The following is a 26127-nucleotide window of genomic DNA, read 5'->3' on the forward strand; positions in this document are numbered from 1 at the left end:
GATTTATTAGTAGACATGATACCTATAAGAGAACAGGCACTTACAAGTTGACTAGATCTACACACATAATGTAGAACAGTGGATGGTGAACCCTAAAAACCCCATATTAGAGATAGTAAATGTGTTCTAGTGCAGTCCAGACTTCAGTGAACATTGGGGGAAATCGTATTGTCACTATGGAAGATGTTGCTGATCGTGGTTGTAGACCGAATGCTAGCTTACTCCGGAAGAATAATCTAATTGGTCAACATTCTATACCCAGGACCCTGGTAATGAGTCACAGGCTTCATCATAGGCCTCACATAGGTCACAGCCCACTTGTAACACCATAAGCCAGCATCCAGCAATGCACTGACCAGTGGTAATTCTATAAGACACAATAGGGTCTGATATAGACCACATCTTAGCTGGTTGTACTCAGTGTCACATCTTTAGCAGTTCAGGAATCACCATGTAGGAGTAAACATAAACTACAGCTGTAAATAGCCAGTCATGGGACATGTCTGTGATATTCCATACATCTCCTGCTCACTACTACTAAAAGATTGTGACCAGTATTATATGCTGTGCAAGTGTTCTATCCATATCCAAGAGAAATAGGTTATCATTGTACATGAAAACATCTGTGAACCTGAGCTCTGCCCTTAGTATGAAGCAGACTATAACTTGTTAAGTACTAATTATATTCTCTTCTCCATGGTTTGTCCAAACTGGATCTAAAGTCAAGCATTGGGAAACTCCTCACTAGAAATCCAGCATTTTGCTCTCAACTCCTCTGCTCTGCATCTAGGCAAACTCCTGCTTCTCTGCAAATATTGCCATATTGGTCTGCAGAGCTATGCGCCCAGTGTAAGCCTCAGAGCATTTTCCCAAGTTGAGGTACGCAGCCTGCCCAAACCTGTAATTGCACTATGCAGCAGTAATTTTCCCTTTGTAAATTACCTCAGATGCTGGAGTTATTTTATAGGAATTATCAAAATCCAGCCAGAGACAAACGTAGGATTTCTGGAGGGGTTCCAAATGTTTGATTTTAGAGCAATTGTTACCAGCCCATGATGGATGCATAAATAGCATGTAACAAGCTATAGTCTGCCCCAAACATAGTGCAGATTATGTAATACAGTACATCAGACATATGCAGGCCCAATAATCATGGTAAGTCACTTATCTCTTTAGTGCGATAAGTGAGCACTCAGATCAACAGACACACACAGCAGACTTGGAAGGAAATTCTGATGCCACAAGTCATGTTAAGCAGCGGCATGATGCATCCTGCCTTTTATACTGCATGTAGTGGTTGCTGGCCAGGCTGTGGGGAAGGGGTTGTCCAGGCAACTGGATGCTCCCCGCCCCCTGCATTTGCCTATGGCAGTAGCCTTTTTATACCCATAAGCAAATACATTTTCAGAGCAACTTTTTCTCAAAAAGAAAAAAACTTTTAGTTTCATTTTAGCAGTTTTGCTAATAATGTATTTATCTCATTTTAAAAAGAAACTATTAGGACATATTGTATGCAGATTATTCAATGTGATTTTTCTCCCATTGCTTTCTGAATGTAATATGTTGAACATGCATAATAACACAATGCTTCAATCTTTGCACAGGGTGAAAGTAAGGAATACATAAGAAACCTTGTGAAAGAGACCCATATTAATGTAGCCAGCAAAAAAACAGGTCATCTGATTGTCCGTGATGAAAATTCAGTTATAAGCAAATCCATTATGAAACCAGATGGCAAGGTAATTTTTTGTTCCCAGGATTAAACTATTAAAGGGGCTATATTTTCAAAACAGCATCTTTTGTATGCCGCTACTTCTCAGGCTGGTTGGAGTTGACACGCGCGGCGTGCTTTACACTAAATGTTAGTATGGCTTTGAATTTTCAGCTCCAACCCACTGAGAAAATGTAGCGCAAAATGTTTTAAAGGTTTTGATTTGAAAATACATTCGTATGTCTGAGATCTGCAAATTAATTTTGATTGGCAGTTTCTTATGGGCTTATTCCCACCACTGAAAACTAATCTAAACGTTAAATATTATTATTATTATTTTATTTATATAGCGCACACATATTCCACAGCACTTTACAGAGAATATTTAGCCATTCACATCAATTCCTGCCCCAGTGGAGCTTACAATCTATATTCCCTACCACATGTTCACGCACACACATTCACGCTAGGGTTAATTTTGTTGGGATCCAATTAACCTACCAGTATATTTTTGGATTGTGGGAAGAAACCGGAGTACCCGGAGGAATCCCACGCAAGCACGGGGAGAATATACAAACACCAAACAGTTAGGGTCATGGTGGGAATTTAACCCATGACCTCAGTGCTGTGAGGCAGTAATGCTAACCATTACACCATCTGTACTGCCATATTGTTAACAACAGTTGGTATGGTTTTCAAAGCATTCATTTATAAGGGTTAATGTAATAGTGTCAAGTTTTTATGCGAGAATGGACTCACATCATCTAGCTATTAGTATAATGTGAGTTTGTTTCATAACTCACAGTGTGTAATAGCCTGCTAATTGGAGTAAGTTAAATTAATGAGATCAATGAGATCCATGAGATCCATGTGTTAAAAGTTAATGAAAGTGTTAAAAAAATAAAACAATAAAGCATAACCAGCACCGGGCTTGCAGAGCCTGGTGCTGGTTGATGACAATATGGGGGACCCCTTTGTTCCCCTCTCCCCATATTTTTACAACCAGAACCGGCTCACAGAGCCCGAAACTTGTTATGTTTTTTTGTTTTGTTTTTATAACACTTTCATTAACATTTAACAGATAGAAGTCTGCACAGACAGTGTCGGACTGGGGTATGTAGGGCCCACCGGGGGAATGCAGTGGTAGGGGCCCATGTTAGTGGTGTGGCCAGTCTGCAGAGGGGGTGTGGCCTTCCACCTCATTGGGTTTGACTAACCATTAGAGAGTGCAACGTCTGGGCCCCTTCATAAATATATACAGTAAATTCAGCTGCTGCATGCATGATAATGTACCAGATTAATAACAATGCACTGTAGATAATACCCCATAGTCCAGTATAAGGTAACATGTATAATGTATAATTAAAGTACATAGTGTGGAACCTGATTCTTCGAGCAGGAGGTGGGCCCCCAGGCAGTGGGGCCCACCGGTGGATTCCCCTGTACCCCTGTGGGCCAGTCCAAGCCTGTGCACAGATCTCACTGATCTGTCCAGGCCTTTGCTAAACACACTGCTGCTGAGGCTATCTCACTAACCGTAAACAAGTCTATTTTTTTTCAGAGTTTTTTTTTTTTTACCTATTTTTTTTCCAAGTTTCCTTAATTTGCCGGTGTGAGAATGCCTTTTGTAAATTTGATGTGTTTACATATTCTCGAAGCCTATTAAAAACTTGCATGTTTTTTGTGGAAAACTCGCTTATCCTTACAAATTGCAACCTATCACATTCCACTTAAAGTGTCTTTTGTGAGAGTAATATAAAATAAACTTGATCTTACCACACTTTTGCTATTCTAGTATAGAATATCCATATAGACTATTGAGACTCTGCAACATTCTTAATATGCAGATGGTTTGTAAGCTGAATAAAATCCTTACTTACAAAGCCAGCATTAATGGAAATGTACAGTATATGTCATGGACTTGAGGATTTATCTTCCCTTGTAACAAAACATATGATGATAGTTTATTGTATACAAAGAACATACCGTGGGAGGAATTCATTTAAACGTGCAATATAATAGTGTTGGGAATGAGTGCCCGGAGCTGCTGTATTCCATTAGCTGTACCCCACACTTAAGTAGGGAGATGAAAATTACTGCTCCTAAAGAATGCTGTTTAGCCGCAGTACGCAGCATTCTACGTCTTAAGTGCCTGGTGTGATGCTGCTTGCGCGGGCGGTAAGCCAACAAGTCACATTGTTGCACTAGTTTTGTTTGATCACATCAAGAGGTTGTGAGCAGAAATCCGTGGTTAATTGAATAGCTCCAGGCACTCAACCTAGTGCTGTTCGGTAGTGTGTTTAATTGAATAGCCCCGTTGTTTGTAATTCTCAATATGAATGGCTGTACTTATATTGTTTGCCATACAGTAATTTTTTTACACCATATAAAAAGTTCAGTGATGTAACAGCCATCATCACAATAAGATAATCATTTAAACAACACATTTGAAAAAATTCACAGAAGGGTAAAAACACGTATATAGTTTTTTTTTCACTTTTTTAAAGATACCATGCAGTAGATGCCTTTTTTGTTACAATGAATTGATTAATAAGAAAAAACGAATACCTTTTAGGTGCGCTATATACAAGTACAAAAAATACGCTATGTATGGGTCCCTCCTGAATCCAAGTTTACAAAAATTGGGTGAGTCAAATGGAATTAAAATGTGAAATAGAGATTCATGCATCAAATCCATACTGTAAGGATAACTATGTGGTGTTTTGTCCCAGAGTTCTAGATGATAGCCTGTCGTGCTCAGACATCCATTCAAAATATGGGATTGGTCTCTCCAAAGAAGAACAAGACATCAGGTATGAAACATTCTACATACCTTAATATGCAGTCACGTTATCTTATTTTCTGGATATTAATAATGAGGAGCACACAAACACATGGGGGTAGATTTACTATCTGGTGATTTTGCCCATATAGACTGATCTATCTTTATCTACTGCATCTTGGAAAATGATAGAATCCTTTTTAGAAATTTTAGTACATCTCCCCCATTGCTTTAAGCCATTAATGGGTTTGGGGTTCCATTGTTATCATGGAGATATTTGCATAGAGAATCTATGTTCTCCCAATGTTCTTGTGGGCTTTCTCCAAAGTTCCTGGGTCCTGCTCCCTGTAGTAGATAAATTCCATATCAAACTCCAATGAGAAAGGATTTAAGATGTATAAAAACATTTCTGGTTTTAAAATCGACGTAATTTGCTTGCAAAATATAGATAAAGGATAATTATAGTGGACCTTCTCTTTTTACCAGCTTTGCTAATGTTATGAATGTTTTTCTGCAACTGTTGTACAGTTATTTTTCATGTTATGTTTGGGCAGACGACAAATCTGTGGGCTAAACACAATCACAGTGAAGATCACGCCAATCTGGACACTACTGGTCAAAGAGGTAGGATCATAATATGGACTAATGCTATAGAAATACCTCTGTGTGCGCACATTCAATTTAGTTAGTGGCAATGTATCAATATTCTGTATATTCAACATAGACACAGGGATTTTGCAATAGTCCTAAAGATTATACCTGTCACTCATGATTTTATAAAAAGGTAAACACAGACACATTTCTATAGTAGAACTGGTTTACGGATTAGTCCACAATGTTGGTTGTTCAATTGCAAAATCAAGATAACATGGGACTTAATAAAAGGACATTGTTTTCACAGCTACTACAATAGTTTTGGGTTATAGCCAAGAGACTATTAGATCAATGGGAGACCTCCTGTGAAATCAGGTAAAGATCCTGGAGGAGCTCCCACTGACATGCAATGTGGGTGAAGATGTGCAATGAAGACACAAACTGTATGATGCACATGGCCTCCCATTGGGAATGGTAATGCAACTGTATCATCATACATCTTGTCCCACTTCCTCAATCTCACACAGGATGACACCAAGCCAGGTTCACCTGTCCTATGATTTCATGTATAATAAAGGCATTTATTGGAGGGATGATTTATCACCTACTGTAGATAAGATTGCAATGTATTTTGTACTGTAACCAGTTTAAGCTTCATCTCTCCACTGCACAGGTCTTATAATGATACTAGTGCTATACATTATACACTACACACCAAGAGGCTGTCTCCTTCAGAGAATCTTCATATGCATAAGTAAAACCAGGTCTTTTGTATACTGTATATTGGGGGCCCCAATCTCTTGTGATAATTCCTTGAATAAATAGTTCTTAAAAAGGTCCTTAATTCTTCAAAAATCTAACAATGTTTAACAAATACGTTATAGAATCTTAATTGTCTACTAAAAATTGAAATTAAAATAAAAAAATATATCAAAGACAATGAAAAATAACTGACTCACAAGGATTCTGATTCTTCTTGCTGTTACAAACTAGTGCGTCTTGCTAGCCTGGATTCACATGTGCAAGCCCTGGCTAGTACAATCATAGTATAGTCAGGCCAATGCCAAAAGATGAGTACAGTTCAAGTATCTTTTGATGATAATAATATAATAACAAATAATGGGGGTATCCAATTAGCCCCAATGCAATTTCAGTCATTAAAAATGGCTGGATGTTGCGATTTATGACTAATGGTCATTATTGTGGTATTCAATTAGACGCCATTATTAATGGAGGAAATTGGACCCCCGATCGCATGATAACATTCTTTCAGCATTGTAAGCTTGCGAGCAGGGCTCTCCCACCTTTATGATAGTTTGTTATCACCCAGTTGTGTCTCATCATTGTGTCCAGTTGTCAAGCGCAATGGAATTTTCTGCGCTATATATATATATATATATATATATATATAAAACTGTTAATAAATGAATAACACATAGGATCAGGGTTAAATCCCTGATTCCATGTGTTATTGCGGCCCTGGCGGCTGCTTATCAGGGATTATACAAGCATAATCCTCAATAAGTGCTGGCATAGGGGGAAAAGTACACCTGCATCGGGGCTAAAGGAAATACCCCCCCGGCAATCCTATTAGCAACTGTAAAGTACCGCTGCTAATAGGATATCCCCATAAGAGTGTAAGGTGAAATTATGTGAGAAGCCTCTTAATTCGCTTTCAGAAATTTAAAAAGATCAACACGAACCAGAATAAAAAAAGAGAAAACAAATATGTGTGTAAAGAGCCTAATTCAAATTTGTATGCAAACCTGTTGGATGGTTGTGGATCTGTGCAGGCACAAGACCCGTTCTGCATAAATTGTATTTTCTTGGTGGTTTCACAATTGTTTTGGCCTTAATAAATTGTAGGTTAGAAATACCTCTGCAAATTCACAAGAATTTAGAACCAAACATTTAGTAATTGTTGCCTGAAAAGACAGGGACCCCTTGTATTACAAACAAATCTGTTGATGTTCTGTCCTCTGTACTAACTGAATTTTTTAACAAAATCTTGGAGGATGCCCTTTTAGACCAGGCAGCATCACTAGCTAAAATTATTATAATACCCAAACCTGGTTGGACCCCACCTCATGTACTAACTATTGCCAAAAAATATTAGCTAATAGATTTTCTCCCTTTCCCATGTGATTCATCTGATTAAGTATGTTTCTATCCTTGGCCATCAGGCCCTAGATATCTGATGGTTATAATGTTTGATGCAGGAAAAGCTTTTTATGTCTCCTGACCTGAGCACAGTGGTCAGATGGATGGGTTTCAATAGTATATTCCTCCCAGGGATCTTGGCCTTACAGTATGTCAATTCCTTACTGCAAAGGTGTCAGTCAATGATGTCGCTTCATTACCCTTCAACTTTCTCAGCTATCATCATAGAAACATAGAATTTGACTGCAGATAAGAACCACTTGGCCCATCTAGTCTGCCCATCCCCCAATGCCTCTCTACAATTAAAGCTTATTTAGATGAATTGATACCCCTTTACATCTCCTGGTTGGGTCAGATCACACCTGCTAAGGTGAACCTCTTATCACTCCAGCTTTATACATTCCAAATCCTCCCATCCTGTAACTCAGGCTCCCCTATTTAAGGATACTTAATATCTGGGAATACTGAATTTTTGCAGGTACAGTACTATCTTCTAAATACAGCTTTTTTTCCTGAAGATTTTTAATAAATGTGCCCAAAAGTGAGACAATTGGCAGACCATAAACTTGCAAATTAATTTTTACCATAATAAAATTTACCTATATGTTTTGCTTTTATTTAAAAAAAGGTTATAGGGTCAAGAAAGAATAAATAGTTTTTTGAAAGCTTAGATCATATTATACTTTGTACAGCTGATGAATATCAATCTGCTGAAAAGAAAAAAGAATTAGTTCTACACAAGAGCACATTGTTAGAACATATTCTGAACCACATTTTATTTTTATTTTTTTTATTTTTGTGCTGGTCTACCACTGTTACGCAGATGATACACAACTGTACTTGCCCTTTGCTCTGGGCACTGATAACCCAATAGCAACCCTAAATGGCTGTCTAGCTGAACTCCAGGAATGGATGAGTGCCAGCTTGCTGCAACTGAACCCGGATAAAACAGAGGTCCTTATGATAGGACCGCAACATCAAAGGTCAAGACTGCAGCATAGCCAAACAACTGGACTTACACTCGGGGATTCCGAATTAAAAACCACTGATCGTGTGTGGAATCTTGGCTTTGTCCTGGATGGTGGCTTGACACTTAAACATCAGATATCAGCCACAATCAAATCCTCATTCTTTCACCTGAGGAACATAGCCAGAATCAAGCACTTAATTCCCTCAGATGATCTGCCAAAAGTCATCCATGCATTTGTATCATCTCGATTAGACTACTGTAATGCCTTCTACCTTGGTCTCCCAGCAAAAGAATTGCACCGCTTACAGCTGGTGCAAAACACAGCTGCCAGGCTGTTAACCGACCAGTCCCGTTCTAGCCACATAACACCCAAACTCTACTCCCTTCACTTGCTGCCTGTAAGATGGTGAATCATCTTCAAGATTGGCTTACTGAGTTCAAAGCCCTACATGACCAGGGCCCAAGGTACCTGAAGCAGTTTCTGACTCCATACTGCCCCACTCGATTACTGCGATCTGTAGATGAAGGACTTTTAGCAGTCCCTAGAATCTCCCATAATTCATCTGGGGGTTGAGCTTTTAGTCGTGTGGCTCCGACTCTGTGGAGCTCACTTCCCTGCACAGTGCGAGAGGCCCCAACTATAGAATCCTTCAAAAGTAGACTCAAGACTTTCCTGTTTACTCAAGCATTTCCATAATGTCCCATTAGTATCTGCACTTTTATGAAAAGCTTTTCTGTACTTTATTATTTTCTGTACTATATTATGCTATGTAGCTGTTAAGCGCCTTGAGTCCTATTGGAGAAACAGCGCTATATAAATAAAATTATTATTATTATTAATTTATTTTCCAGACATAGGGGGTAATTCAGAGTTGATCGCAGCAGTAGATTTGTTAGCAGTTGGGCAAAATCATGTGCACAGCAGGTGGGGCAGACATAACATGTGTTATGTCTGCCCCTGCCACCCAAATCTATGTCTGTGTTATAACATGTGTTATGTCTGCCCCAGCCCCTGCCACCCAAATCTAACTCTCTCTGTAAATTTTATATCTGCCCCCACTGCAGTGCACATGGTTTTGCCCAACTACTAACAAATTTGCTGCTGCAATCAGATCTGAATTACCCCCATAAGCCGGATTTATCTTTCTATGTGTGCAAAACAAGCTCTTACTCATGCACTGTATTATTGGCATTTCTGTTTCTATGTATACTATATATAATGTAATGTCAAATAACTGTACCCATATTGTATAAGGGATTCAGTAACGAGAGCCTTCAGGTTCCTACTGTATGCATGTGGGGTTACAGTTATGTGACCGGTGGTCCATGTGCATCTTGGACTGATGATGTGATTTGGTGCTCATATTCCTTTTTTTCCCACTGAACTCTTTTTTGTTATACAAGTGATTATCTACAACATATGTTATTATTACTCATGTGTCATTTGTTTTACAGGTTCTCAATCCATTTTATTTTTTTCAAGCTTACTCTATAAGCTTTTGGATAGCTATATCATACCTTGAATATTGCATGACTATAGTGTGCATGACCCTATTGTCTATTGCTGCAACCGTATACAATCTGAGAATGGTATGTATCTATATTAGATGATAAATGTTTTATTCTATTCCTGCACAAAGTATGAAATATCTAAGATGTTTTTGTTTTCATTTTCCCTAGCAATCTGTCAAACTGCACAAAATGTCAGCATCCTATAACAGCATTATGGTTACCGTACTTCATGAAAATGGAGGTAAAAGAGAAGGATACATGACATACGTTTATTGTAACACTAGTGAGCAAAACTGTTTACAGCGGAAAACCTTAGAAAGGGATAAAAATACCTTAGAGCAGAGAGATCACAGACTGTCTATCTTGATTTGCCGGGCCCTGGTAAAAACACATGAAAAGCCTACTGCTAACATGATGCAGAGCATCGTTGGCCTGCACCCCTCAGCCAGACACAGATCCAGGGAAGGGGGGGGGGGGCGCAATCAGTGCAACTGGTAACCCCCCCTTACAGGCAGAAGAGACTGCTGCACTCAGCAGCAGCAGCTTCCCTGGACTCACCACAACCCAGGCCCCGCTGGGCCTCTTCAACAGGTAATTAGTACCTGGTTCCCCCCCTTCTCAGCGCCGCTGTATTTATTACACAGCTTTTGCATTGAGTCAAAGGTTTTTGGAGGATTGCTGCTTTATTTATTTATTTATTTATTTACTAGGAGGGTACCGCTGCAGATATTAGAGATATACCTCTATATTCACTAGCAAAAGTATTCCGCACAGCTTTCTATGAGAACTAAGAATGTACCAATATCCAAAAATCTTAGCTCTGTGGAGCTGGCACCCATAGCTAATAACATCTTTGGATGGCATTAGCCATTTTAGCAACTCTAACCTAAAGTCAACAATATCACAGTCTAAGGGGGAGATGTACTAAGAAATGAAAAAAGTGGAGAAATGAGCCAGTGGAGAAGTTGCCCATGGCAACCAATCAGCATTGAAGTAACATTTATAATTTGCATACTATAAAATTATACAGAGCAGCTGATTGGTTGCCATGCACAACTTCTCCACTGGCTTGCTTCTCCAGTCTTTTAACTGCTTAGTACATCTCCCCTTAAGTCCCATGGGTTTCCTCTTTGCCCAGGATAAATGAAGAAACTCCTTAAATAAGAAAATATTTTAGTTACAATTAAATCCATAAATTGAGGGAAGAAAAACAATTGTGCCTGGGATTAGCGGAGTATGGAACAATATATGTATATAGATATAAAATATATAAAAACCACTGTGTGTCAAAGAAACAATAAACTGATTGTTGAATGCATAAAAATACTTTTATATATATATATATGTATTACAATATTATTAAAAATTTACTGTGCACAGTATTCAAACTGAATTACAAAGAACAATACCACATAGTAAATGTATCAATTGCAAAGGCAACAATATTACAGATTGAAACTGTTACCATATAAGGAACATTCATTTCTAATGTCTTCACTTGTTCTTAAACATAAAAGGTGTAAAAATATACAACCATGTGTCATTAAAAAACATTGTAACTTTATACAAGACTAGTAAATAAATGGATACGTTATTGCCTGGATTACCTAAAATGATTTGCCCCTCCTTCCATCCCAAATTACGTATTCCTGTCCTCTTCTGTCCTGTTGCTATCACATGCAAATGCAGTGTGCATTTATCCACATGCAAATTATGCATTTATTTATTTATTAATGCACATGCATTTATCCACATGCAAATATGGGGTGTGACGTGAGCTCACCACATCTAAAGTTATGTTGTCATGCAAACATGATTACCTCATTTTTATCAGGGTTCAATTCTAAAATAATAATAATAATAATAATAATAATATATAATTAGAAATTGGATAATTTGATAATGAATATTGATTTTTAACACACATATTTTTTTTTTGGAACTGTCTCTAGTAGCCAACACTTGTACATGTGCAGCTTAATAATATTCATCAGCTGCAAATACCGTTTTTATTAGAAAAGTTTATATTACCTTCTTTACTAATTCAAGTGGGTGCCAGTCAGTGTTGTGGGGTGCAGTACGCTAAAGGGAAGTAATACAGTTTAGTCACCCTGAGTAGCAAGCCAGAAGCTGCAAGATGGCCGCTGCCCACTCGAATCAGCAGTACTGCAGTCAAGGACATGCAGGTGACAGCCAAATATTATTATTTCCCTCAGTGCACTTTCCGCTCTTGCCGTTTGTCAGAGGGGTGTTTCTGGGTACTCAGAAACCCCTCCTGGCATGCGCCACTGCATGGGAAGACCTTCACCACATGAAAGTCTATATACATTACACTGCCCACTTTCTAATTTTTGATAATTACCCCCTTTTGTTTTTTCTATTCTGTTCTGTTCCTTCTTCTGTTTAATATATTTTATTTTCTCGGTGCAGTTTTTCTTTTTATCATCTCTCACAAAGTAGAGACACAGAATCATATTTGCCTTGGGTTATAAATTTATACCCACTGAACCATATGCGATGTGGTTTTTTTCACCACTGTGTACTTAATCTTCCAGAGCAAGTATTAGGCTAAGTATTATCCCGACCTGTTATTAGGGGGCTGTACACAGAAAAGAGGTATAGGAACTCACGTAAAGTTGCAAGTTATTACACACTCCTAGGAGAGATACATTTCCATTACCAGAGATTTCCATAAAGTTGTTTCAGTTGTTTATTAATCAGTAATGTAAATGAGTCTGTGTAATTCCCATTTTATACAGACCTTGAAGAAGTTCAGTCTCAGTCGCTGGTTCCCGGTGATGTGATTGTTATTCGTGGAACGAAGCTTTTTTTGCCATGTGATGCTATTTTACTTAGCGGAGGATGCATTGTGAATGAAGCAATGTTAACAGGTATTTTCATTCCCTAGTTTTATATACAATTATCATATTATAGATAGTAATGTGGCCATACATCAGCTGGGAAATTCCCTGATTCCCCAATGTCGCTCCTGTCCATCAATCAGTAGATTTTGATGATAGGCGATCAGAGAATTGGGGATTTCCAAAATGTTGGATTTCCCTGATCCCCTTACCCAAGCATTGGTAGAATGGGAAATTGTCCCAATTCTCCCCTGATATATTGATCTCTTAAGTCATTGCCTTCTTCTTTCTGAATGTATATTAATTGTTTAATTATTAAGATATTCTGTTTTTCCTTTTAAAGATTTTTAAGGGATTGTTTCCTTAACAAAGAAAGTATTTATAAGGTTCCTCACAAGGGCGGAAATTTACTAAATTTACTAAGATTTATGTTTTTGATGATTTTAGCTGAGATCAATCTCGGCTGGCATCAGCCATTTTATATTGCAACTTTTTGAAAAAAAACTAAACTAATTTACTAAGCTCCCGTGTTTCTATCATTCGAGTTTTCTTGTCAATGTGAGTTTAATGCAGAGCAGTGTTTTACGGGGGAGTTTAGTAAAACACTACTGAACATGACACAATGAATCCTGGCTGGATCAATGAGATCCGTGCAGGGCTTCATTGTGTGAAGTTTTGAAATAGCTAAAAATCAGAACAGAAATTGTGTGGGGTCCTAAGCATAACCAGCCCTGGGCTCTTTGAGGCAGTCCTGGTTCTTAAAATACTGGGAAAAATTTGTGTAGGGGTCCACAGTTTTTTAAGAACCAGCACCCGGCTCTTGGACCGGTCCTGGTTCCAAACAATACGGGGGGGAGGAGAGCAGTGGGTGCCGGGCTGATAGCCATTAAGTGTAAAATGAGAATAAAATATTAACTTTTACAGTGGAAATATAGGTCCCATCAAGCCTCCCCTGCATGCTGGTACTTGGAGAACCACAAGTACCAGCATGAGGGGCATTAAAGGGCCTCACTGGTATCTGTAGTTACACAGTAAAGGAAATATTGCAATAAACACAGGACATACACACCGTACATAGTAAAACTTTAATAAAACATAAATGCACAATCACAGTCACACTTACATATACATACCTACATTCCCACGGAGCACCTTTGCCCCCATGTCCATGGGGGGCAGTACGGATGGTGTAACAGTTAGCATTACTGCCTCACAGCACTGAGGTCATGGGTTCGATTCCCACCATGGCCTTAACTGTGTGGACTTTGTATATTCTCCCCGTACTTCCGTGTGTACTTCCAGGCACTCCGGTTTCCTCCCACAATCCAAAAATATACTGGTAGGTTAATTGGCTCCCAACAAAAATTGACCCTAGCGTGAATGTGTCTGTGTGTACATGTGATAGGGAAGCTCCACTGGGGCAGCAACTGATGTGAATGGGCAAATATTCTCTGTACAGCGCTGCGGAATATGTGTGCGCTATATAAATAACTGGTAATAAATAATAAATAAATAAATAAATGTCCATGTAGAATCCATAGGGTCACTTTTATATAGGGAAAAAGGGGACTGGGAAAACTACTGCACTAGATATATGTTGAATGTAATGAACTATGTAACCCCATATTATTTGCTATTTCATATATTTGAATTGATTATGGGGGTGCTGCCACAATTTGTATTGTAAAACGGAGTGAAAGGAGCGCTTAAGATGTATGAAAAAATAAGGGAAAAAGAAAATAATAGTCTAGCTAACTATCCCTATTGCTGCCTACCTTTCAGTCACGTCCAGACTGTAATTCTTTCTTGCGGATCGCGTCCTGCCGGCTGGATGCGATCCGCAAGAAAGAATTACAGTCTGGACGTGACTGAAAGGTAGGCAGCAATAGGGATAGTTAGCTAGACGTCCCAACTGCAGCCGCAGTACGGACAAAAGTGCCGGCATTTATAAAAAGGACTCCCACACAGGACCACTCACATTAGCACGAAAGTGCTGTAAACATTTCTCACTAACCATTTTTTCTTTTCACAGGTGTTTGCAGAAAAATTATTTTTCATTTTAATTTATTATTATTTTCTTTTTCCCTTATTTTTTCATACATCTTAAGCGCTCCTTTCACTCCGTTTTATTGTTACCATTTTTTAAAGGAGCAGCTCCACATTATTTCTAAAGCGCGGGTTATCCATTACATATACAATTTGTATTGTTGCCAATAGCAGGAACTAATTTAACAAAGGGGAAAGAAGGAAGGATTGGACTTGAGTGGCGCACAAGAAATTATTGAATACATAAAATTTAACTTTTATTATATTATTGTTAAAAGGCCTATAACTGTGAAATATTAAAAACCAACATACAATGACAGACAAAGTGTGACATTTATTGTTAAAAAAATGCACACTGTTCCCAGAGTGTCGTGTATTGCATTGCCAAAATATTAACTTGTTAGGTACTATGACCTTATCTGGTGCTATTATGTGTGATGCCTATAATTGATAGAGTATCAATAAAGTTTATTTGCACACCCTGTATGCGTAGTATTAGGCTTCTTCTATCAGTAGTCTTCTGAACCAAGTTATAAACAGACTGTTACAGATCTGCCTCAATGGGAGAATTTTCAATCAATGTGCAGCTAGTACACTTAGATACCTGACTAGTGTTACTCTGCCATATGTGTCCCTCAATTAAGCCAGCATGCATAAGTGAAGGTGATTTGTGGAAATCTACTCTTATTCACATGTATCCCTCAAGTGCATTTAAATGCTTATTAGTTATACCTCATGTCTTAATTAATATGTCCCTGCTTAGGTACAATAAGCCCGCACTAAACCACACACTGGTTAATATGTACTTATAACTAATTTGTAGTATGCTGTAATTGATTGATATTTATCACATTCATGCACTCTGACTACCATGCATCAGATCTTGGGGATGTTATAAGGAGCCCACTATATATTCTTTGAAATTATATATGCTGGTAATTTAAATTGAGAATATTCCTTCAACACAAGAATGCAATCTATGTGTAAATTTATTATAAATACTTGGTTACAGACGTAACAAGAATATTGCCAGTGTGTTTCTCAATCCACTAGACCTCTCATCAAACATTTACACATTCATTTTCTGTATGACTTTAAACACTGAAAACATATGGGTGCTATGTGCTGTCTTTATTATTTCCTCTATCTTGTAATGATTGTTTGGATCAGCAACAGTTTGCACCTGGATATTTTTTCAAGTTTATGATTGATTTAATTCATCATGCACAGCTGTGGATAATTAGAGATTGAATGTCATGTGAGAAAACACACTGACAGTGTACATTGATTGTTGATACTTTGTAGCTTTTAGTATCAATCATGTGACTGCCAGCAATTACTGGATACAGTCAGCAGGAGGCTCACATCCAGTTAGATAGAGCCACACCATATGTCATATGTGGACTTAGGCTGTGGTACACTACTGGACTATGCTTCTATTATCAGTGTACATATCCTGCCTTAAATTCTATCTATGTGCCTCCAACTACTAGGGTGCAAAAACTTTCTGGATCTTTAACTAGGCACTAACACACATTTCCATACACGATTGATTGACACTCTGGTACAGTGTGAACCGCCGACGCGCGTTTCACAGATAGTTTTTTCAGCTGAAAAAACTATCTGTGAAACGCGCGTCGGCGGTTCACACTGTTTAGTGGCCTTCAAGACTTGAAACAGGAAAGCCCTAATTTTTGCACTTGAAATTGTCATTGGTCATTAAAATTAATTCTTATTCACTGATCATAGGAACCTTGGATCTTCAATGCTTAAAAAACAAACATGCAGTGACATCTTTACACATATTCAAACTGAATGAGGCCTATAGAGTCTAATATTAACCTAGTGAACTACTTTTCTCTCCATTTACTAATATAATTTTTCAAATTTAAGGAGAAAGCATTCCAGTGACAAAAGCTACACTACCTAATATAAACAACTGCATCCCATGGATAACACACAGCGGTGATGATTACAAGAAACATATTCTCTTTTGTGGAACTGAGGTCATCCAGACCAAGGGAAGTGGTCAAGATCTTGTGAAAGCTGTTGTCCTACAAACTGGTGGGTTTTCCTATTCTAACAATTAGTCACAGGAAGAGTGAAACACTTAAAGAGACCTATTTACAAATACTGCATATACTACACAAGTCACACTGTATTATTACAGTCAACTTTGTAGTCACAAAACAACATCCAGTGAAGAGGACTAATTATTGCACATAATTAATAACTAGTATGCCACTACTGATGTTACTGCTGTTACACAATACAACACAGCTTCATTGTCTCAAAGTGATTGATTCTGATTTATGATACACTGTCTATAATTATTTAGTCATTAGATTTAAAAAGGAATGCAACATTTGTATTATTGTGAAGTGATTATTTAGCAAAATCTAGTGGTGTGAATAACAGATGTCAATAACATAATACATCTTTAATTAGGATTTAATACAGCAAAGGGAGACCTAGTGAGATCCATTCTATATAACAAGCCAGTCGATGTGAAGCTGCACAGAGATGCCATTAGGTTCCTCATGGGACTCATGGGTATTGATATTATTTTAGTTATCTATACAGCGATTGTCTTCACAAAGAATCAGGTAAGTGTTCCTGTGCATACAAACGAGTCAGTGCAAATTGTACATGCAATACATAAGTAGGCTCATTTATCAATGAGTAATACATTTCACTGTGAGTCATAAATTGCACTAGCCAATCAGCTCCTAACTGCCATGTTACAGACTGTGTTTGATAAATAACAGTTAGGAGCTGATTGGCTGGTGCAATGTATCACTCACAGTGAAATGTATCACTCATTAATAAATGAGCCTAAAAGTATGTATTCAGCAAAGCTAATCCTTCTCTGTTTTCCCGAAACTTTCTTAATGGAGTTACATTCATAAATATATGTAACAACAAATATAGGGGTCTATTTACTAAGCCTTGGATGGAGATAAAGTGGACGGAGATAAAGTAACAGCCAATCAGTGTCTAACTGCCATGTCACAGGCTGGGTTTGAAAAATGACAGTTAGGAGCTGGTTGGCTGGTACTTTGGGGCAGATGTATTAACCTGGAGAAGGCATAAGGAAGTGATAAACCAGTGATATATGCAAGGTGATAAAGGCAGCAGCCAATCAGATCCTAACTGTTAATTTACATATTGGAGCTGATTGGCTGGGGCCTTTATCACCTTGTACATATCACTGGTTTATCACTTCCCTATGCCTTCTCCAGGTTAATACATCTGCCCCTTTATCTCCAGCCATTGTATCTCCATCCAGGGTTTAGTAAATAGACCCCATGGTCCCAACCAACCTGCTCCTAACTGCCATTTTTCAAACCCAGCCTGTAACATGGCCGTTAGGAGCTGATTAGCTGGTACTTTATCTCTGTCCAATTTATCTCCATCCAAGGCTTAGTAAAGAGACCACAAAAACTGAAAAAACACCCACATTTGTATAGTAATATTAGATATAATAAAGGTCTGGGATGCTTAGCAGAACATTGTATTAGTCAATATTTTGAGTAATACGCAATGAACAAAACAAATTTAGATTTTAAGATGGAATCGGTATGTGATCCCGGCGGATGGGATGCCAGCTGTCACAATACCAACTCTGGTGTCCTGATGTTCATGATCCCGACAGGTGTGAGGTAAGTATTCTACCCTCTCAACCCCCTAAGACTCCCTTACCACAGCCTAACCCTAACCTCCCCCTTAGTGCCTAACCTTAACCCTCCCTTTCCGCAGACTAACCCTAACCATCCCCCATTAGTGCCTAAACCTAACCCCCCCTCAGTAGTGCCTAACCCTACCCCCCCCCCACTGCCTAACTCTAACCTCCTCCTATAGTCTAACCCTAATCCCCCCCGGGTAGCATCTATAACTAACACCCCCCTCCCAGCAACCAAATCCTAATTGTCCCATGTATACTTGCCTTCGGGGTCTTGGCTTTAGGTATCCTAGGATTCTGAATGTATACCTGTTAAAATATAGATTACTTACCTGACTTGTACATTACAAGTTCCTTAACATTTAATTTGGAGCAAAAGTTTACAATGTGTTATTAATATAAATAGAAGAAATAAGAAAATCAACCCCTGCATTGTTCTTCCTGCTATAATGCCCTAGGCAACTTTTACAGTTATTATTGGTGGAAGTGTCCAGCTGACAATGCTGTGAAACTAATCTGATGTGGCCATTCACAGCGAGGAGCCTGAGCTGACCGCAGACTTCCCATGGTGGTATGATACCACTTCATTTCTCAGTAACCCTCTGTCTGCATATGAGATGTTCACTTTGCCCGGAATATGTCAAAATGTATGCAGCTGTACAAAAACATTTAAACTGCTGTATATGAGGGGTGTGCAGTAAGTTTCCGGATGTGCAGTGCATAGGTAGAGTAGACACAATCTGACTGTCTGGTTGTGAACTGTCATATCTGACTAAAGTTCTTGTGAAATGTAAAGGCACAGAACAGTACTGTACATAAGTAGCACTGTACACCGAAGAAGTCAGCATGTTCACTTCCTTCACAAACTCATTATGGAGTACCATGATCTTCTATGACTACAAGAGTAGTTTATGAGAGCAGGAGAGTACCGACCAACTGCAAGCTGCTTTTGGGAAGGAAGCACCGTCCCAAACCCACTGTGTTTGTGTGGTTTGCAGAAATATGGCATGGGAGATGGTCCCTTTAAGATAAGGAGGATTGCAACCGACCTGTGTCTGCCATAACAAGGACAACGTTGCAGCTGTGCATGCCATAGTTGAGGTAGATGACAGGATGACCGTGGCCCATTTAGAAAAGGAGATTGGCATCTCATCAGGATCCATCCACTTTATACTCCATGAATAGCTTAGCGCAGCTGTGCAGCTGACTGGTATGCCAACCAATGATTGAGCAAGTGCTGGAAGCCATTTTTAAGAACTTGCACTTGTGGTGCTCTACTCCATCACCATAATGCATCTGCCCACAATTCTTGGAAAGTGGTTGATTTTCTGGCCCATGAATGCATCCAGGAGCTTAACCAGGTCCCTTGAAACATCTTTGTATTCCCACAAATCAAGCACAAGATGCATAGGACTTATTTTGAGTCGCAGTGGAGACCTTCATCCAGCATGTAGAAGACATATGTGCTTCAGACTGGTCCAGCTGCTTCAGCAAGTGTTTTGAGCCCATACAACTTTGCATAGACACCTCTGGGAAAAACTTTGAAAAATGTATTGTTCGCTTTGATGGTAAATATAATACTTTTTTGTGCATCCAGGAAACTTATTGCACACCCCTCGTATGTAGCATATATTTAGTTTGTACAGTAATTTATAAGGGAAGGGTTCACTGCAACATACTGCTCTGCATATATTTATGTTCTTGTTCTGACATGTCACAAGAAGTTTGTCTCATCTTGCCTTTTTCATGTTACTGTATAAAAGGGCAATGCCCAACCCATCCCAAGCTCACTACATTTTTTTCCCTTCCCCTACCATGCACATTCATGTAGCATGAAGCTAAACATCACAGTATTCTGTTTGTCATATCAATGCTTTGGTTTGAAAAACTCATTAGTAGACACCTATCAATTGATACAAAAATCTAATCATTATAATAATAACAACAAATAATAACAACAATAATAATAATAATAATAATAATAGTAATACATAATAAATGTTTACAATTATCTCAGGTATTTAGCTAGGTTCCCATGTTTCCCTAATGACATAAAAACAAAACTAAGTACTATTTTTTTTTTCCATTTTGTGTGCCAATATTTTTTAAATTGTCTATACTTATATATTCATCTTTTGCTTTTGTGGTTTAAACAAATATGGGCTAAAAACAGTGCATACTGTAAATTAATTATGAAAATAATGCTAACCATAGATTAACAATTCTTTCACATCTTTTTAACCCTTAGGCCAGTGTTCATGACATAGTATTGATGTCATTTCTGATGCTAACCACTACGGTGGATGCAGCTATTCCTGCTTCTATTACGCTGGCTCTTCTCTATGCTCAGACAAGGCTGAAGAAGCTGGGCATTTTCTGCATCAGTCCTCAAAGGATTAATTTAGCCGGGCAACTAAATCTCATGTGTTTTGATAAAGTAAGTTTAATCTTATTGTGTGATACACATTCCATAGACAATTTCCATCATCTTGGACATGCCCTGCTGAGTCTTTCACTGAGCACATTCCTTAAGTTTTTGTGGAATTGTTATTTACATTTGGAAATACTTTTATATAATTGGGCAGATATGTTTTTATTGGGGCTTTGTATATAGAATGCCTCTTGACTGTGTCTGCAGTACAGGATTTAGCATAGGTATGTGATAAACAAAGATAACTATATAGGCAATTATGCCAGATGATGATAAAGGCCTAGCCTAGCCCAAGGAGGAAATCCAGAAAATACAATTCTGCATGTAGTAAATGATGCAGAAATACATGAACCAGGCATAATGTGTAGATTTAGAGTCGCACGCTATTGTGATAGTTTTAGTCAAGTCTGCAACTTTATACTTATGCCAGTATCAGTCCTTCTACTGGAGTACATGTGTACATCTGAATGTAAGAACTGGGATGCCGGTGGTATGCGGTCATAAAAACAGCAGTCGGGATCCAGATGGCCCTAATCCCGTCACATCCCAGAGGTAAGTACCGGAGTTGGGGTTAGTGTTAGGTACTAGAGGGAGGGTCTATATGCAGCAATACTATTGTGTGCATCTTTAGATGCTACCATTGAACACTTCATTGAAACTTTCACCAGCCTCATGCTAGCTGCAGATTCTCCATTAGAGAATGGCCTCCAGTGTGCGTGATTAAGCAACTGAGTTATGCGACATGCCTGCGACACTCCCATAGTAAGACAGTGCATCTCTGTATGTCTGAATAGCCACCTCCCAGGGATGCCCAATACAAATACTCATCAAGTGCTGCTACGGGATGCAATCCTTGCGGTCAAGGTACACTGTCTGGATCTTGACAGCTGGCATCCTGCCCTCTGGTAAATAATATGTAACCTGCTACTACAACTCTGTGCGTACACACCGTAGGATGCATGCTAGAAACGTAGACACATGCACAGGTGAAAACATCAACCATTTGCACGAATATCGGCATAGCATGCAACTCAGAATCAGACCCTAAATGTTAAAGGATTCATTATTTCTGCAGCAGCGGTGACACATGAATGTACATGAGCCAGTTACATGACAGTAATATCTACTCATGATCGCTTCTTCTGCCAGTTATAATTGCTCATCCCCTTTAACGGAACTGACATTTGCAGCCATTCTTTGGTGTAGATTGTAAGATTACATAAAATAACAGTAGCAGTTTAGTAGATCTAGGTCTCTATTAATTTGTGATGATAGTACAGTATAACTTTTCTACTGCTGCTTATGTCAGCTACGGAAAATCTCTCCACCAATACCGTAGCGGTAAGAAGACACTTACAGTATTTCACCTCTGATTAATCCTTGTCACTCTGCATATGCGCAAATTGCTCCAATGAGAAATAATTTTTCAGGGGAATGTATGGTCCTTCAGTCACATGAGCATATGGGATCAGTTTACTTTTGGGTTCAGAGCAAGACGCACAACTGCACACATTTGTTTTCAGAACAATATTAGCTTTATATGTGTGCCTTAGGGCTTTTCTTCCTATGATAAACAGACTGACCTGTCTTATGCTGAGTACACACCTGGCTGACTTCTCCACCAACTGCCAGATCCGCTGACACGCTGTCAGCCAATTTGGTAAACATAAACACTTACCAATAGGCTGCTTGCTATGTCAGGCCAGACACCACAATTTGGCGGCCAGCAGTGATGTCCCTGTCGGTGGTTCCTGCCGCCGGAATATGAGACGGACATACTCACAGTCAGACATGCCGATATACAGGATCTTCAAGATATATCTCATTGTCTGAGATGCAGGACCGACCTGATAAGTCTGTAATCGACATTGTTCACAAACATTTCGGGTGTACACACCAGCTGATCGACTACGGATATATTATTCATCACTTGAACAAATGATATATCTTTCTAGTGTGCATACAGCTTTAAATCAGAATATACAGCAGTGGCGTGCAGTGAGGTCATTGGCTGGTGAGGCACTGCAGCCATAATGATCCGCAAAGTCCAGCGATGAACCTTACCGCCACTTGTGATGACATGGAAGTAGGTTGACAGTGCCTGCCTACTTCTGTTTTTTTATTTAAACATTTATTTATTTTTTGCAAATATGTGTTTTAGGTAACCCTTGAGTTGAAATAGTTGAGGCATTGGGATCAGAGGTACCCCTTTTTTACATATTACGGCAGACAGCGTCCCCTTTTTTACACATTACGGCAGACAGCGTCCCCTTTTTTTACACATTACGGCAGACAGACCCCCTCTTTTACTCATTATGGCAGACAGCGTCCCCCTTTGTTACACATTACATCAGACAGCGTCCCCCTTTTCTACATTACGGCAGACAGCGTCCCCTTTTTTACACATTACGGCAGACAGCGTCCCCCTTTGTTACACATTACGGCAGAGAGCAACCCCCTTTTTTACACATTACGGCAGACAACGTCCCCCTTTTTTACACATTACGGCAGACAGCGTCTCCTTTTTACACATTATGGCAGACAGTCCCCCTTTTTTTTTTACACATAACGGCAGAGAGCATCCCCCTTTTTTACACATTACGGCAGACAGCGTCCCCCTTTTTACACGTTACGGCAGACAGCATCCCTTTTGTTACACATTACGAGAGACAGCGTCCCCTTTTTTTACACGTTAAGGCAGACAGTGCCCCCCTTTGTTACACATTACGGCAGACAGCGTCCCCCTTTTTTACACATTACGGCAGACAGCATCCCCTTTTTTACACATTACTGCAGAGAGCGACCCCCTTTTTTACACATTACGGCAGACAGCGTCCTCCTTTTTTACACATTATGGCAGACAGAGTCCCCTTTTTACACATTATGGCAGACAGTCCCCCTTTTTTTTTTTACACATTACGGCAGAGAGCGTCCCCTTTTTTACACATTATGGCAGACAGCGTCCCCCTTTTTACACATTACGGCAGACAGCGTCCCCCTTTTTACACATTACAGCAGACAGCACCCACCTTTGTTACACATTACAGCAGACAGCGTACCCTTTGTTGCGTGTTACGGCAGACAGCGTCCCCCTTTGTTACACATTACGGCAGACAGCGTCCCCCCTTTTTTTTTTTTTACACATTACATCAGCAGACTAGAGAGAGAAAGAGAGTGAGAGTGTGTGTGTGTTGTTGGTACTCGCCTTGGGGGGGTCACAATCCACCATCCACAGACACTCTCCTCGGGTCCTGTCAGCTGCGGCGACGCTCTGGAGCAGACAGCCAGCGGCAGCAGGTCTCACTGGCTGAGTAGGGATGGCGGCGGCGGGACTCAGGTACGACGGCGGCGGCGGGACAAGGGGAAGGCGCACCTCACACTCGTAACAGTGGCGGGACAGAGACTTGGGCAGAGACCGGGAATCGCAGCTCCCCTCCCGCTCTGCAGATTCCGGCCTGACAGAGGCAGCTGGCAGGTTCCCACTACACCGCTGCTGCTGGTGGTCAGTCTTAGCGACAGGGGCGTGCTATGGGTTGAAAGCACGCCCCTGTCACTCCCCTGTCAAAGCGGCACTTCCACTAAGTGCCGCTTAAGCTTCATTTTTTAATGGGCTTTTACTGCCCAATTCTTGGTCCCGCCTCCCCGCTTCCTGTCCTCTGCACTGACAGCGGGAGGCACCGACAGCGGTGCCTCCTAACCTCATTTAAATGAATATTTTACACACTAGGAATCATTAAAATAATATAAAGCCTAACGCATATACTTATGACACAGAATATGTGTCATAGGTATTTTCTTTATATTATTTTAATGATTATGACAGGGGAGGCACTGCCTCCCCTGCCTCCCCTGACTGCACGTCCCTGATATACAGTATTAGTAAACCATCATTCAGAGCACTACAATTATTTAAACATAGAAACAGAGATTTTGTCGGCAGAAAAGAACCACTTGGCCCATCTAGTCTGCCCCTTTTTTTTACCATATTTTTATCTCAATCCTTATTTGATCCTTATTTCTGTGTAATGATATCCTTATGTCTAGCCCATGCATGTTTAAATTGTTCTACTGTCGTAGCCTCTACACCTCTGATGGGAGGCTATTCCACTTGTCTACTACCCTTTCTGTGAAGTAATTTTTCCTCAAATTTCCCCTAAACCCACCTCCCTCCAGTCTCAGTGCATGTTCTCCTATCCTATTGCTTCTCTTCATTTGAAGAATGTTTCCCTCCTGGACTTTGTTAAAACCCTTGATATATTTGAAAATTTCTATCATGTCCACCCTTTCCCTTTTCTGCTCCAAACTATACGTATTGAGATTTTGTAGTCTTTCTGGGTATGTTTTGTGATGTAGGCCATGCACCATTTTAATTGCACTTCTTTGTACAGTCTCTAATGTATTAATATCGCTTTGAAGATATGGCCTCCAGAATTGAACACAGTCTTCTAGATGAGGCCGTACCAATGACAAATACATGGCATTATTACTTCTTTCTTTCTGCTGCTGATTCTTCTCCCAATGCAGCCAAGCATCTGACTAGCCTTGCTCATTGCTATGTTACATTGCTTACCTACCTTTAAGTCACCTGAAATAGTGACTCCTATATCCCTTTCCTCCTCAGTAGTTTCCAGTATAGTGCCATTAATACTATATTTAGCCTTAGGATTTTTAAGACCCAATTGCATGATTTTGCATTTTTTGGCATTAAACTGTAATTGCCACCCTCTTGACCATTCCACTAATCTACCTAAATCCTCAATCATTTGTTTTACCCCTCCTGGTGTGTCTACCCTGTTGCATATCTTTGTGTCATCTGCAAAAAGGCATACTTTCCCTTTAATGTAATTTGCAATGTCACCAATAAAGATATTAAAAAGCACTGGTCCAAGTACAGATCCATTGGGTACTCCACTGGCAACATTTCCCTCCTGTGAATGTACTGCATTTACCACAACTCTCTACTTTCTATCCTGCAACCAAGATCCTATCCATTCAATAACCTTAGTATCCAATCCCAAATTTATTTAGCAGTATGCGATGTGGAACAGAAGGGCTAATTCAGACTGGATCGCTGCAGCGGCAGTGATTGTAGTCTAAATCCTTTTGTGGAGTGCGCCCGCTGAGCGAGTGCCCGTCTCAGGGCTGTGATTGCCTCTGCCTGATTGACAGGCAGAGGCTGTCATGGGGAGTGAGGGGGCAAGCCAATGGTGTTAGAACGCCTTTGGAGGGGTGCAGTCTGGACAACGCAGGTATGTCCGAACCATTGCGGGGGCGGTCCATGGTGGCTGCGTGATGTCACATGCAGCTGCTACAACCCAGGACGTGAGGAGTAGTGGCCTGCCAGAGTGCAGGAGCTGCACTGGCAGGGAGCTACTCAG

At 39.7% G+C, this 26127-nt stretch overlaps 1 protein-coding gene across 1 annotated transcript in view; it reads left to right on the forward strand.

Moving 5' to 3' along the window:
- The window catches only part of LOC134909502 (probable cation-transporting ATPase 13A4), a 254988-nt gene that overhangs the window by 65963 nt on the left and 162898 nt on the right, over positions 1-26127 (forward strand). The window contains exons 3-12 of the mRNA XM_063916437.1: positions 1605-1739; positions 4287-4357; positions 4444-4524; positions 5048-5117; positions 9673-9807; positions 9898-9970; positions 12489-12620; positions 16530-16700; positions 17085-17242; positions 20567-20755. Coding sequence (XP_063772507.1) covers positions 1605-1739; positions 4287-4357; positions 4444-4524; positions 5048-5117; positions 9673-9807; positions 9898-9970; positions 12489-12620; positions 16530-16700; positions 17085-17242; positions 20567-20755 — 1215 coding nt within the window. The remainder of the gene's footprint in view (positions 1-1604; positions 1740-4286; positions 4358-4443; positions 4525-5047; positions 5118-9672; positions 9808-9897; positions 9971-12488; positions 12621-16529; positions 16701-17084; positions 17243-20566; positions 20756-26127) is intronic.

The sequence above is a fragment of the Pseudophryne corroboree genome, chromosome 4 (genome assembly GCF_028390025.1).
Source record: "Pseudophryne corroboree isolate aPseCor3 chromosome 4, aPseCor3.hap2, whole genome shotgun sequence".
NCBI lineage: Eukaryota > Metazoa > Chordata > Amphibia > Anura > Myobatrachidae > Pseudophryne > Pseudophryne corroboree.